General features: G+C 45.3%; 1 protein-coding gene across 2 annotated transcripts in view; it reads right to left on the reverse strand.

Moving 5' to 3' along the window:
* Positions 1 to 2,615: 2,615 nt before the first annotated feature.
* LOC143935749 (uncharacterized) overlaps positions 2,616 to 13,598 on the reverse strand; it is a 111,681-nt gene continuing 100,698 nt past the window's right edge. For both annotated transcript variants that reach the window (XM_077459851.1, XM_077459850.1), the window contains one exon: positions 2,616 to 10,130. In XM_077459851.1, the coding sequence (XP_077315977.1) occupies positions 9,920 to 10,130 (211 nt within the window). In that variant the 3' untranslated portion in view covers positions 2,616 to 9,919. The remainder of the gene's footprint in view (positions 10,131 to 13,598) is intronic.

The raw sequence follows: 13,598 nt of genomic DNA on the forward strand, positions 1-13,598 counted from the left end.
ACGGTTAGCCAATGTAAGCTCCTCAGTGAAGGAGAAATGGATTCCCAGGGTTTTTTTCCTGTTATCAGCCTTGCCGCCGTGTTTTGGATCAGTTGTAATCGCGCAAGTTGATATTGTGGTAATCCTATGTAAAGCGAGTTTGCGTAGTCCAGTCGTGAATTAATGATTGTTCCAACTACCACTGCTTTGTCATTCTTTGGGATAAAAGGGATGAGTCTGCGAAGCATGCACAGCAGATGGTGAGATCGACTGACTACAGATCCTATTTGCGCATCCATTGACATTTGTGCGTCTAAAATAACCCCGAGACTCTTCGCTTTGGTCTTTGGGGAGATAGTCTGCCCAAAGACGGTTGGTGGAGACCAGGAGGTTTTGGTTGCGGGCTTATGATTTGGGTGTAAGATAAGAAGCTCTGTCTTTGATTGGTTCAGCTGGAGGGAGTTGGTGGTCATCCAGTCCTCTATTGATTTGAGGCAGTTTTCAAGTTGTTGGTGATCTTTTTTTCCATTGATCCGGAAATAAAGTTGCATGTCGTCAGCGTAAGAGTGGAAGCAGAGATCTGAGCATCTGATGATTTGAAGGAGTGGGCGAATGTAAATGTTGAAGAGAACGGGTGACAACGGAGAGCCTTGAGGGACTCCGCAGGTGACTGCCCGAGTTTCGGAGAGGAATTTTCCTAGTTTCACTGTCTGTGACCGATTTCCTAGGAAGGACGCGAACCAATGGAGATCTATGTCTTGGACTCCGGCTACTTCTGTGAGGCGGACGAGTAGAGTATTGTGATCTACTGTATCAAATGCTGCACTTAGGTCTAGCAGTACGAGGAGACATGGCTCTCCGTCATCTGCTGCTTCGAGGGCGTCATCCAAAATCTTGAGGAGAGCTGTTTCTGTTCTATGACCCGGGCGGAAGCCTGATTGCAGCGGGTCCAGGAGTTTGTGAGTATCCAGGTGAAGTTGTAGCTGATGTACTATAGCTTTCTCCATGATCTTAGAAATGGTGTTGAGGCTTGTAATCGGCCTACGGTTGTTTGGATCCTGAGGGTCCAGGTTTGGTTTCTTGAGTAGAGGTTTGACGATGCCTTGTTTGAGGATGCTGGGAACAATCCCTTCGTGGAATGATCGGTTTATGAGGTGGGTTATGGTTGGAGCCACGATGTCGGAGCATTCTTTCAGTAGTTTTGTGGGGATGATGTCAATAGGTGAGGTACTGTCACGCAGTTTATTAATGATGTTTTTTGCGGTGTCTACGGTAATTGGGGATAGTGAAAATTTTGGCGGTTGCGGTATGTTGGTGCGGACATCCTCTTTATGTATTTGCTGGCTGAGGTTGGATGTTTTCTTCTGACAAATTGTTTCCCTGATGGTTTTGACTTTATCAAAAATCCGACAGTTTGTCACAGTAATCCTGGGATTCGCTTTCTGGGGGTTCTAGGCACACCGGATTCATTGATTGATTAACCAGTTTAAACAGTTCCCGTGGTTGGTTTGCGGCCGTTGAGATTGTATATGAGAAGTGGTCCTTTTTGGCTTTGAAGATTGCTTTCCAATAATTCTCTGTCAGACCTTTGTAGTTAAATAGGTTTTCCTCGGTGGGATTTCTTCTCCATGTTCTTTCCGATCTTCTGCGTTCTTGCTTTAGTACGGAGAGGGAGCTATTAAACCATCCAGCATTTTTCTTCCTGATGAGAGCCCTGCGTTTTGGTGCTACCGAGTCTGCTGATTGCAGTAATGCCTTGTTCAGGGAGTTGAGTGTTTCCTCCGTAGAGTGGTTTAAAGTTATTGTAGATATTTTTTTGGACAGAGTGGTTTTGAAGGCTTCGGAGTACAGTTTTTTATGCGATCTGGTCCAGTGCGTTGTTACAGGTTTCCGTTTTGCGTTGGTGATGTTGGTAGTGATTTTGAATTTGATGGCGTGGTGATCCGTCCATGGCAGAGTTATGTTGTCAAGTATGTTGACGTCGATGTTCTGTTTGAAAATGAGGTCCAGGGTGTGTCCTGACCCATGCGTGGGAGTCTTAATCAGTTGCTGTAGACCCAGTTCTTCTAGTTGATTGATGCAGGCAGTCGCGATGGGGTCTTTAGGCTCGTTTGCCCAAAGGTTGAAATCTCCGAGTGCCAGGAAATTTTTGAATTTTAGGGTGTGCATTGCATATCCCCCCGAACACACCATCCCCACCGTGAAACATGGTGGTGGCAGCATCATGTTATGGGGAAGCTGGTCAGAGTTGATGGGAAAATGGATGGAGCCAAATACAGGGCAATCTTAGAAGAAAACCTGTTAGAGCCTACAAAAGACTTGAGACCTTCCAGAAGGACAACTACTCTAAACATAAATCCAGAGCTACAATGGAATGGTTTAAATCAAAGCATATTCATGTGTTAGAATGGCTCAGTCAAAGTCCAGACCTAAATTCAATTGAGAATCTGTGGCAAGACTTGAAAATTACAGACGACCCCATTCAATTTGACAGAGCTTAAGCTATTTTGCAAAGAATGAATGGGCAAAAATATCACTCTCTAGATGTGTAAAGGTGGTAGAGACATCCCCCAAAAAGACTTGTAGCTGTAATTGCAGTGAAAGGTGGTTCTACAAAGTATTGACTCAGGGGGGGCTGAATACAAATGCACGCCACACTTTTCACATATTTATTTGTAAAAAGAATTGAAAACTATTTATCATTTTCCTTCCACTTCACAATTATGTACCACTTTTTTTTGGTCTCACATAAAATCCCAATAAAATACATTTACGTTTTTGGTTGTAATATGACAAAATCTGGAAAATTTAAAGGGGTATGACTACTTTTTCAAGGCACTGTAGGTGAGCATGAAAGTTTATTTTTTGGCCGGCTTTAACATGGACCTTCACACTGAAAGATAACTTTGCTCCTACCTAGACAACTATGACCAGAAAGTTTGGTCCCAAAAAGAGGTTGTTTGTGGGACCCAAAGTGATATAAAAAAATTATTAGATTTCACTGATATCTAAAATAAATATTTAACACCCTCTACCTTAGGTAGGTGCTAGAGTTAGATTTTTGCCCAGTGCAGGTAAATTTAGGCAGGTCTAGCTGAAAGCTAGGCCTGTTTGTTTTGATCTGTGGGGCTGGGAGTAGTTTAGTGTAGGCTGGTGACTCAGAGGAAGTGTCACTTTTTGGTTACCTCCCTCTGGCTCTCAGAAGATTCTGGAAGCAGAGGAGGGGAAGAGAGTTGGAGTGGTCTGGGGTGTGGTAAAGAGCCCTGACCAATCCCCAACTAGGATTGGCAGGGGGCAGGCCTCCTTAAATACCTTGGGTCAGCCCAGCTGGGGAGGAGTTGTTCGGGGAGAAGAACTGAGAGATGATGTGTTAGGCTGTCGGGGCCTTGGAGGGAGCCCCTCAGTCTGGGGGGGGGGGGGTGACCTTGAGCCAGGGGTTTGAAGCTGTGAAAGAACCCCACACAACCCAAGGGATATCCTGAATAAGAGTAGGAGAGGACAGTGGGGAAAACTGCCAGGCAAGTCTTCAGGAGGGATCCACCAGGTGTCGGTGAGTGACAGGCACATTTGGGAGAGCTGGGAGAGGCATGCCAGAAGGGGAGGAGGGGATATAGAGCCAGCGGGAGAGACTGTGATGTTACTGGCATTAAAGTTGGGCTGCTGCAGCCAGAAGGGCTGGCAGAGTCTGCACAGGACTGGCTGGGATCAGTAGTCCAACTTGATACAGCTAGCAGTAAAGACTTTTTTTTCTACTGCTATTGGTTGCTACACCAAAGGGGCCCACGGTTGTGTGATATGTCCAGGATAATGTCTGCAGCTGACATCATTGCAGCATTTCTATGTTAGCATCTTTTCTCCTGAAGAAGCGAAATACGCGAAACATGTTGATCCTTATGTGAAATGGTGGTGGAGCCCTCTACTATTGTTGACTTAGAGTCTATTATTCAATAAGCTTAGTATATTTTTTTTGTGGACAACCTTCAACCTGGTCTACCACCCACAGTGATGTATGGTGTATCATGCTGCTATGTTTTTAACCTGACTAGTTTTAATCCCTTTTTCTGTGCTCTAATAAAGTTTTATATTTTACTTACAGTGGTTGTGCCTAACAACTCCATGAACTGCGGTTCAACTTTCTTGGCTGTACATGCAGAAGATAATGAACAATTCATGACATGAAGCATGAGGCTACTACGGATCAATGCAATTGCACTATAAATCAGTCCTTCCGCTACAGACTGCTGGAGTCCAAGGACTGCAAACAAGTACCATAGGGCAGCATGCTGGACACCAGGGCCATAGACATTGGACTGTTGTTCATCCGGCTAAATATTTCAGATCTTGAGATAATTATCAAGTATTTATGGTTACCTTGTCTTTATGGAACCATACCTCATTAAACAAGAACTGGAAAGGAAGCCAAACCCCAACCTATTTGAGGAGAGGTACACATTTTCCAATATAAGTGTCCGACATTGTCCCTGTGTGCGCCTCATTATATAATAAAATAAAATACTTGCTCATGCTTTTTATAATTCAAGAATACAACAAAAAGTTTGTAGTAAAAAAAATAACAGATCCACAAAACCTAAATTAAATCAATGTAAATACAAAAATTAATAGCCAATATTATATTAACGGTTTATGCAGAAATAAAGCAATTGTTATTAATGTGTTAACTCAAGAAGAAGTTACAGGCTTAGCTAACAAGTTCCCCACTCTGCATTTCCCCTTATCCCCTTATCTGGCTACAGACATGAGCTACTTATGGGAAATTCCAAGTCCAGTAAATTTTTTAATATACGCTATATTATCAAAAGTATTGGGACACCTGGCTTGACACGCACATGAACTTTAATGGCATCCCAGTCTTATGCTCCATACACACGGTCGGAAATTCAGATGGAAATAGTCCGATCGGATTATGTTGTCGGAAAATACGATTGTGTGTGGGCTCGGATTTTTTCTGTCGAAATTTCCAACGGAAAAAGTTTGAGAGCTGGAGCTAAAATTTTCCGACAACAAAATCCGATCTGACTTTTTCCGATCATATGTAGAGAATTCCGATGCACAAAGTGGCATGCATGCTCAGAAAAAATTTGGAGACAAAAGTTATTGGCCTCTGCGTAGTCTCGTCGTCTGATTTGTACGCTACCTCGTTCCGAACGATCGGATTTTCCGTCAACTTTGTGCGACCATGTGTATGCAAGACAAGTTTCAGCCAAAATCCATCGGAAAAAATCCGATTGGTGTCGATGGATTTTGTGGTTGGAATGTCCGACCGTGTGTATGGGGCATTAGTCCGTAGGACTCAATCTTGTGTTGGCCCACCCTTTGCAGCTATAACGGCTTGACTTCTTCAGGTAAGGCTGTCCACAAGGTTTAGGAGTGTGTCTATGGGAATGTTTGACCATTCTTCCAGAAGCACATTTGTGAGGTCAGGCACTGATATTGAACGAGAAGGCCTGGCTTGCAGTCTCCGCTCGAATTCATCCCAAAGGTGTTCTGTCGGGTTCAGGTCAGGACTCTGTGCAGACCAGTCAAGTTCTTCCACCCCAAACTCGCTAATCCATGTCTTTATTGACCTTGCTTTGTGCACTGGTGTGTGTGTGTAAAGGTAGGCATCACAGTACAATAATTGTGACAATAACACTAATATATGAAGCAAAAAAGGTTACTTTTCAGGCCAGCGTAAGAGAAGCAGTTATGCTAACAAGGCGTTAAATTGACCCGTGCTTTTACAGATGAAAGACAAAGGAAAAAAAAAAACAGATAATCCCCTCTCTAGCAACATATACATATATCTTGCCCTGCTCGGCTCTGTTTAGCCAGTGGGAATGTTACTGCCAGGTTTGGGTGAACATATGACTGACTCTCCCTTTCCCATGTGAGAGTACTGCATGCCTTGTGACCAAGGACTGTCACATGGGGCTAGGAAAGTCCATGGACCTGTGTAATTTGCATCAAGTCAGTTTGGACTTTCTTTGCCTGGTTCTAGCAAATGAAGTCAAACAGAAACTTGAGTATGTACATTTGGGGATGGGGGGCGTTGACCTTTTTCATTTGCTCTGCACGGACAAATGTATGGGTCACTTTAACTTTACATAAAGGAGGGTTAATGTCATGGTTACAGATATGGCAAGTGTGAGGAAGACCATAGGGTAGGAGAACAAACAGTACAAGCAGGGGCGTAACTATAGGGGGTGCAGCAGTCGCAACCGCAACTGGGCCCTGTGATACAGGGGGCCCATGCAGCCCCTTCTACATACTGTATGGCCGGCAGCAGCATAGGCAGCTAGGGGTACCATTGCACCATGCACATGGGTGGTGGAGGTGGAGGGTGACTAGCAGAGCTCCATGCTCGACTATCGCACTGTCTGCTCTTTAGTTGTGCATTCCCCGCATGACCTGTGTCCTCGGCCAGCTCCTCAGAGTACCCCTCTCCTGCTCCATGTATTGCCGCTCAGTCCGATGTCTGTTCTCCCCAGCCAGAGTCCCGCCCCCCCTGAGTCCGGCCCACACTGCACTGCATACTTTTCCCGGGTAAACAAACTTTAAGCACACAGATGCAGTGCAGCCCTATGAGAGCCGGCTCTCCAGAGGACACTGTAGGCTTGTCTGCCAGCCCCCCTCCTCCCCCGTCATACACAGATGATGAAAGGTCTTTCTGGGAGATATGCTGATCACCCGTCCAGCACACTGGATGGAGCCCAGGCCAACATGGATGAGTGCGTGGCCTGCAGCTTGGTCATGGTGAGTGAGAGGACCCCATCCCCCACACACCATTACGTACCCCCTTCATCTCCCCCTGGGGTCAGGGACCCCTTCTCACATGGGGACAGGGACCCCCACCTCCCCTGGGGACAGGGACCGCTTCTCACCTGGGCGCAGTAACTTCATCTGCCCTGGAGAAAAGGACCTCATCTCTTCTGGGGAACAGGGACCCCATCCTGCCTAGGGACAGTCCCCCAATGGGGTACCTAAAAATAAAAAAAATAATAAAAAAAAAACTACTGATACCAGTGGTGGAACTATAGGGCTCACAAAGGTCATACCTGTGACCACGCCCTGAAGTTCCACCGCCGGACTCGGAGGGAAGGGCCCTGGCTGGGGTTCAGGGGTGTCCTTCATGGTTTCTTGCATCGGGGCCCTGAAGGTTCTAATTACGCCACTGAGTACAAGAGCTAATGTATCCCTACAACCTGCTTCCAGGTTGATTCTCTAAAAGGAGATTCATCTGAAGCATTAAAGTGGAATTAAGTCCAAGAACAAAAATGTAATGTATTGAAGTTTACCAATCTTTAGATATGCTGGTTGAATTCGTTTTTCTGGTAGGTTTTCCCATGTTGGCTAAAGGCTAAAGGGGCTCAGGACCAATTGGTGGGCTAATGACCACACTTAGCCTGTGTTATTGGGAGAAATATTGACATTAGTTAAGCACATTCCTAGGAATTGCTTAGGTTAGGAATTTGAGGACTTTGTTTAATTATGCTTACTATAGTTTCTTTTCATTTCCAAATGTAAAACTATGGCCTCTGGGGGATGCAGATGACTTCTTATATTCACCTTATGAAAGAATGGAGATATGATGATTGTCTACCTAGGAATATTTCTTACCTTTGGATGAAGGTTTTTGCTTGACATCACTGCATTCTCCTTCTTTGGAAATGTTATTATCAAGGTAAAAAGGTATGAATATTCTTGTGGATTTGCAGTGTGGCTGTGTGGTCTTAATATGGTATTGATGGTCATGAACAGTATATCCAGTATACTTCACAGGAAACCATCATCGTCTTTTGTTCCCTTTGTCTCCCTCCCTCCTACAGTATACCTTTCAGAGCCTGATTGTCCCGATTGCACACTGCTCTACAACCAACTTAAAGTGGGACTTTAACTAATAACAAATTGATAACGAAAATATGTTCTTTAGCAAGGGACATGCATTCCACATTAATAATTATGCTTACAAAATGGTCGTGTGCTGTAAATTGCCTCCATTATCCATTATTGTTCTGATTTCTTCTTGCTGGAGGCTGCCATTTTGCTGAAGTCCAGAGCCCCTGAACAGCAGTAAATCTTTAGGCTGTCAGCATATCGTCCTCTAGTGGCTCTGGTTTTCGGAACAGTGTCAAAAAATAGAGAGCAACTGAGCATGTGCAGAGCAGGGTGAGACAGTGTATTACTGAATTTTAAACAGTATGAGCACTTATTTTTTAATGTTTTAGCTATACCTGCAAAAGGAGCTAGCCTGAAATGATCTATCAGGACTTCATTCTCTGAGTAAAGCTCCACTAATAGGCGGATTAAGTATATATTGACTGAGTTACATCTTTTATATATTCAAGTGTAATATTTTGTATAAAGATTGTGATTAAAACCTTTTTTCTATATACATAGTGTAGAAATGCAATACCTCTGATTTACTCCTGATGCAGTTGAGACAAAGTTCATAAAACACATTGAGATTAGAAGCGCAAGAACCATCCCGTCTTAACCCTTGTACACACGGTCGGACATTCTGACGGAAAATGTCCGATCGGACCGTGTTGTCGGATAATCCGACCGTGTGTGGGCTCCATCGGACTGTTTCTGTCAGAATATCTGACCGACAAAGTTTTAGAGCTGGGCTATAAAATTTTCCGACAACATGATCCGATAGGACTTTGTCCAATCGTTTGTATAGAATTCCGATCGGACAAAGTGCCACGCATGCTCAGATCAAATTCCTAGACCAAAGCTATTGGCTACTAGCCTGAACGTAGTCCCGTCGTAACGGAAAAACTTTATCACATTCAGAAGGATCGGATTTTCCGACAACTTTGTCCGACTGTGTGTATGCAACACCGGTTTTGGACAAAATCCGAAGGATTTTGTTGTCGGAATGTCCGACCGTGTGTACAAGGGCTTATAGTGTTGGTAGACGTATGAAAAGTCTACTGGATGTTATTTTGTGATAACTGATGTGACGTGAGCCTAAGGCAGTGATGGCCAACCCGGGCACCCCAGATGTTTTGTAACTACATTTCCCATGATGCTCAACTACACTGCAGAGTACATGACCATCATGGGAAATGTAGATCCAAAACATCTGGGGTGCCAAGGTTTGCCATCACTGGCCTAGGGGGTGCTGTTAATATAGGACTTTTAAACTATACAAACTGTCCATGCCTATTATTTTTGTACAATAAAATCATATTTTTTGATATGTGCATTGTACCAATGAAACATTCCTGTTCTAAAATATAAATACGAAATAGACCCCATAATCTTCCCCCTCTCTAATTATAACACATTTAGTTTTATACAATGTCTATTAAGGCACAAGGGTATCAGGCTGTTGCGTATAGGTGTAAGGATATAAAGTAACATACTTTCAACAACTTTTTTACCCTTATTAATAGTACAGTGTTATTCTAAAATAACTGAGTGTGGCCAGAATGTCCACATATAGAACCATATCAAAAGCTCCTAACTAGCTTCTACTGTACCTGCAATATCAGAAATTTAAACTGAAGGCGCAGAAACTGCTGATTACCAGTTATGGTTGGTTATGGTTTCACTTTGCTCTACAACACTCTGATATTGTTTTACATGCAACCGATTTACACTAAAGCCCCATGCACACTATCAGATTATCTGCTGAGTTTTTCCTTCAGATTTACCAAAACCATATAATATGAGGACAAACCTTAGGAGTTTCAATGTGTATGCAATCAGGCAGGCCCTTCTACTACATGGTTTTGGTAAATCTGAAGGAAAAACTCAGCAGATAATCTGATAGTGTGTATGGGGCTTAAGTAGTAACATACACCTATCATATGGCTGAGTGATATTCTGGCTTATAAGTAACTATTATCAGTCTTTTAGCACCCAGGAAAATAGTTTCTCCTTTCCTTTAAGAAATGACATGTGGATTGTACAGTCTTCTGGTGCTCTGTGCTCACCACATATCGTAATAAGAAAAGGCTATTTCAATGCACAGAACAACTAATGGTTGGCTACAACTGAAGGAGTTGTTTTCCTGAAGCCAGTGCCCTGTAGTCGGTGAAGCCAAGCCTTCTGCGTTCGTGTGGCTTCTCCATTCTTTGCAGTTCCGGTTGCGTATGGGTGTTCCCCTTTGACTAGATCCATGCCAGAAGGACTTCTCTGACCTGGAAGAAAGTTAGAAATAATGAATCATGATTCTTATTTGAATATACTACTAGATTATACAACGGTAGTGGCCACATCTTGCGTAAGTGGTCCAGTTTTGTTCACTAACTCTCATTAAGCATGTGCTTGAACTGGAAAGTGTAAAGGTAAGGACAGCGAAACCCATAAGGGTCTGGGGGATCTCAATTACAAGGAATGACGACAAACGTTAAACGTATTCTCCCTGGAGAAGAGATTCCTAGGAGGGGATGTTATGAGTCTGCAGGAATGTTCATGTCTGTCTGCTTACCTCTCTGTTGTGTTTAGCTTAGAGACCAACCCCTGTTCACCTGTCTGCTTAAGTAATCTTCCCTCAAGCATGTCTCCACCCCAGCCTCTAACAGAGAACACTATATTAACCTGTGCACTGAAGCCAAGCCTCGCTGATCAATATTGTGTGTTTTGCTTTGTGGGTGCTTGGTCCTTGGCTTGTTCTTGACTATCCTTGTCTGCTTCATACCCTGACTTTTGGCAGGTTCTTTGACTACCCCTGTCTGCTCATTGCCCCAGTCATTTGGCTTATCTCCTGACTATCCCTTGTTGTTTCCTCTCTATCCTCCAGTAGCCTACCGTGAGCGTGAGCTTGGAGACCCTGGGGGCTGTGATCTGGAACCAGTTGCAGCGAAGTCCATCCCCACCACTAGGGGCTCTGGTGAACACCTGCTGGCTCTTAGACTCTGTGCCTTGGGGAATCTCATGCTCTAGCTCCTAATGGGATACGTGTTGGTGCTTCAGAGGACTTGCTTTCCCGAACCACTCAGAGCTCCATCCGTGGCAGTCAGCCGTAAGGTCCACTACCTTAGCGGTGCACTCCTGACCCCAACGGCATGCATCTGTCACCCAGCCTCAGGTGACCTGGCAGGGGATATGATAGTGATATACAAATCCTTGAATGGTGAATCTTACATTGGGAGGACAGTATTTAACTCAAGGTCTTTAACCACTAGAGATCCGCGCTATAGCCGAATGACGGCTACAGCGCGGACCTGCTTTGCCGGGACTACGTCTATTGACATCGTCCTGTGCACGAGCGGCCTGCACGTCCCCTGAGGGGCATGCGCGGCGCGCTCTGTGATCAGCGAGTCTATGAGACTCGCCTGATCACGGATCGGAGCAAGAGGTCGATCCTGACCCCTTACCACGTGATCAGCTGTCAGCCAATGACAGCTGATCATGTGACACAACAGAGCCGGTAAAAAGCCGATCACCGGCGGTCGTGAGAGGAACTTCAGTCCCGATCACGACCAGCTTATTAGTGCCCACCTGCCAGTACCTAAATACTAGTACCTAAATATAAAAAAGTGCCACCCATCAGTGCGCACAGTGCCACCCATCAATGCCCACAGTGCCACCCATCAATGCCCACAGTGCCACCCATCAGTGCCCACAATCTGCCTCAACAACAGTGCTGCACCCCAGTGCCACATATCCGTGCCCATCAGTGTCATCTACCAGTGCCCATCAGTGCTGCCCATCAGTGCCCAGCAGTGCCACCTATCAGAGCCACCTATCAGTGCCACCTATCAGTGCCCATCAGTCCCATCTATCAGTGGTACCTATCAGTGCCCCTTAGTGCCACCCATCCGTGTCACCCATCAGTGCCATCTTATCTGTGCCCATCTTTGCCCATCAGTGCCGCCTTATCTGTGCCCATCAGTACTGCATTATCTGTGCCTATCGGTGCCACCTTATCTGTGCCAATTAGTGCCGCCTTAACTGTGCCTATCAGTGCCCACCAGTGCAGCCTATCAGTGCCCACCAGTGCGTTATGGGAAGTGGTTAAAAAAATTACCAGCATGCAGGCTATTTATCACAAGAGAGAAATGCAATGAATCTTCTGCAATAAAATAGTCCTACCTGCCTGCTCACCATCTCCTGGGGCTTGTAAAGCTCAGTTTACATCTCGGCACAATCCCAGTGTGCGGGGATGACTGAACTCCTCATGTCATCCCATGCCAGCCAATCAAGAGGGCCGAAGACAGGCAAGCAGAAGGAGCAGGAGAGAAAATTCCAGTGCTGGTCTAGGGCTCCTAGTGGACTTCGGACTGTTGGAGAGGAGGTGAGGAGGCATTGTGCATGCATTTGCAGACATTGTACAAGCGTTTGCGGGCATTGTGCATGCATTTGCGGACACTGCGCACGCATTTGCGGACATTGCGCACGCACTTGCGGACCTTGCGCACGCATTTGCAGGCATTGTGCACGCATTTTCGGACAATGCGCACTCATTTGCAGACAATGCATATGTGCGGGCGTCTTCCTGTTCTTTATAAAAACGTGAGTTGTGAATGTAGCAGACAGCCTCCTCCTTCTAGGATCGGATTGCCACTCTGTACGTGCTAGGACTATTGTTATCATCTCCAGTGACACTGAATGTAAGGTTAGTTCAGCTCTTGACTAAAACTCTTTAGTGAAAAGATACCTTTTTATAATTTTTATATACTAATACTTTTTGTGATTAGGCGCACTGAGCATTCCCCAGTATATTTGGGCTCAGCCAATGCTACATAGTATCATATTTAAGCTGTCTGGGCATCACTTTTTCAATTCTAGGCTTCACCTTTTGCCCTGTTTAGCATGAACATAAAGATATGCAGATGGAAACGTTTTATTGAGGATTTTTCCTTTTCTTGCCCCCTTTCATTGATATGTATCAATGATTAAACCTTTGATGTATATATTAAAATTTTGGTTGCTGAGGGCGCATGCGCGGAGGCTCCGAAGATGGACGCTTAGTCTGAGAGCTCCGTCCCGCCGCAGCAGCTCCGGCCTCTATACCGGCACCCTCGGACGCAATCTTCACCTGAAACGAAGCCATTAAACGAGCGGAAGCCTCGGGGACACCTCCGATGTACGCGGGAGCGGTGAGAAGAAATTTAAAGCCCGCTTTTGAAGCCGCAGTGTCCCTGTCAGATTCGGCCAAGATGGCGGCGGCCTCGCGCTGCCCGGGCCCCGCTTGCCTGCCTACCTCAAATAATGCAGCATCCCCATCCATATTGGCATCAGACCCCTTGCCAGACTCCCCCCCCCTGGGAGCCACTTCTCCTGCTTCTACAGCATCCCTCCTGGAGCATACCCTAGCAGACCTGGGACTCTCTCCAATGGAGGCTGGCCCACCTCAGTCTCCTCACATACTACAGCCTGAGGCTTCAGGCCTACCGCAACACCTGAATGTGGCTGATCTCTTTGCAAAATTTGCAGATCTCCTGAACATAACAGCCAATAAAATTACAAGCGATATTAAGGCAGACCTTCACAATATTGGCTCCCGCATAGAAATAGTGGAATCTAATTTGGAAACCACAATTTCTAGGACCAATCAAAATACGGCTTGCATACAGACTCTACAGGAGCAATTGGAGACTGCACAAGCTAAAATTGACGATCTCGAAAATAGAAATCGAAGGTATAATTTTAGGATCAGGGGG

The sequence above is a fragment of the Lithobates pipiens genome, unplaced genomic scaffold (assembly GCF_037356315.1).
Source record: "Lithobates pipiens isolate NorthernLeopardFrog02 unplaced genomic scaffold, aLitPip1_a1.2 Scaffold_28, whole genome shotgun sequence".
NCBI classification, from domain to species: domain Eukaryota; kingdom Metazoa; phylum Chordata; class Amphibia; order Anura; family Ranidae; genus Lithobates; species Lithobates pipiens.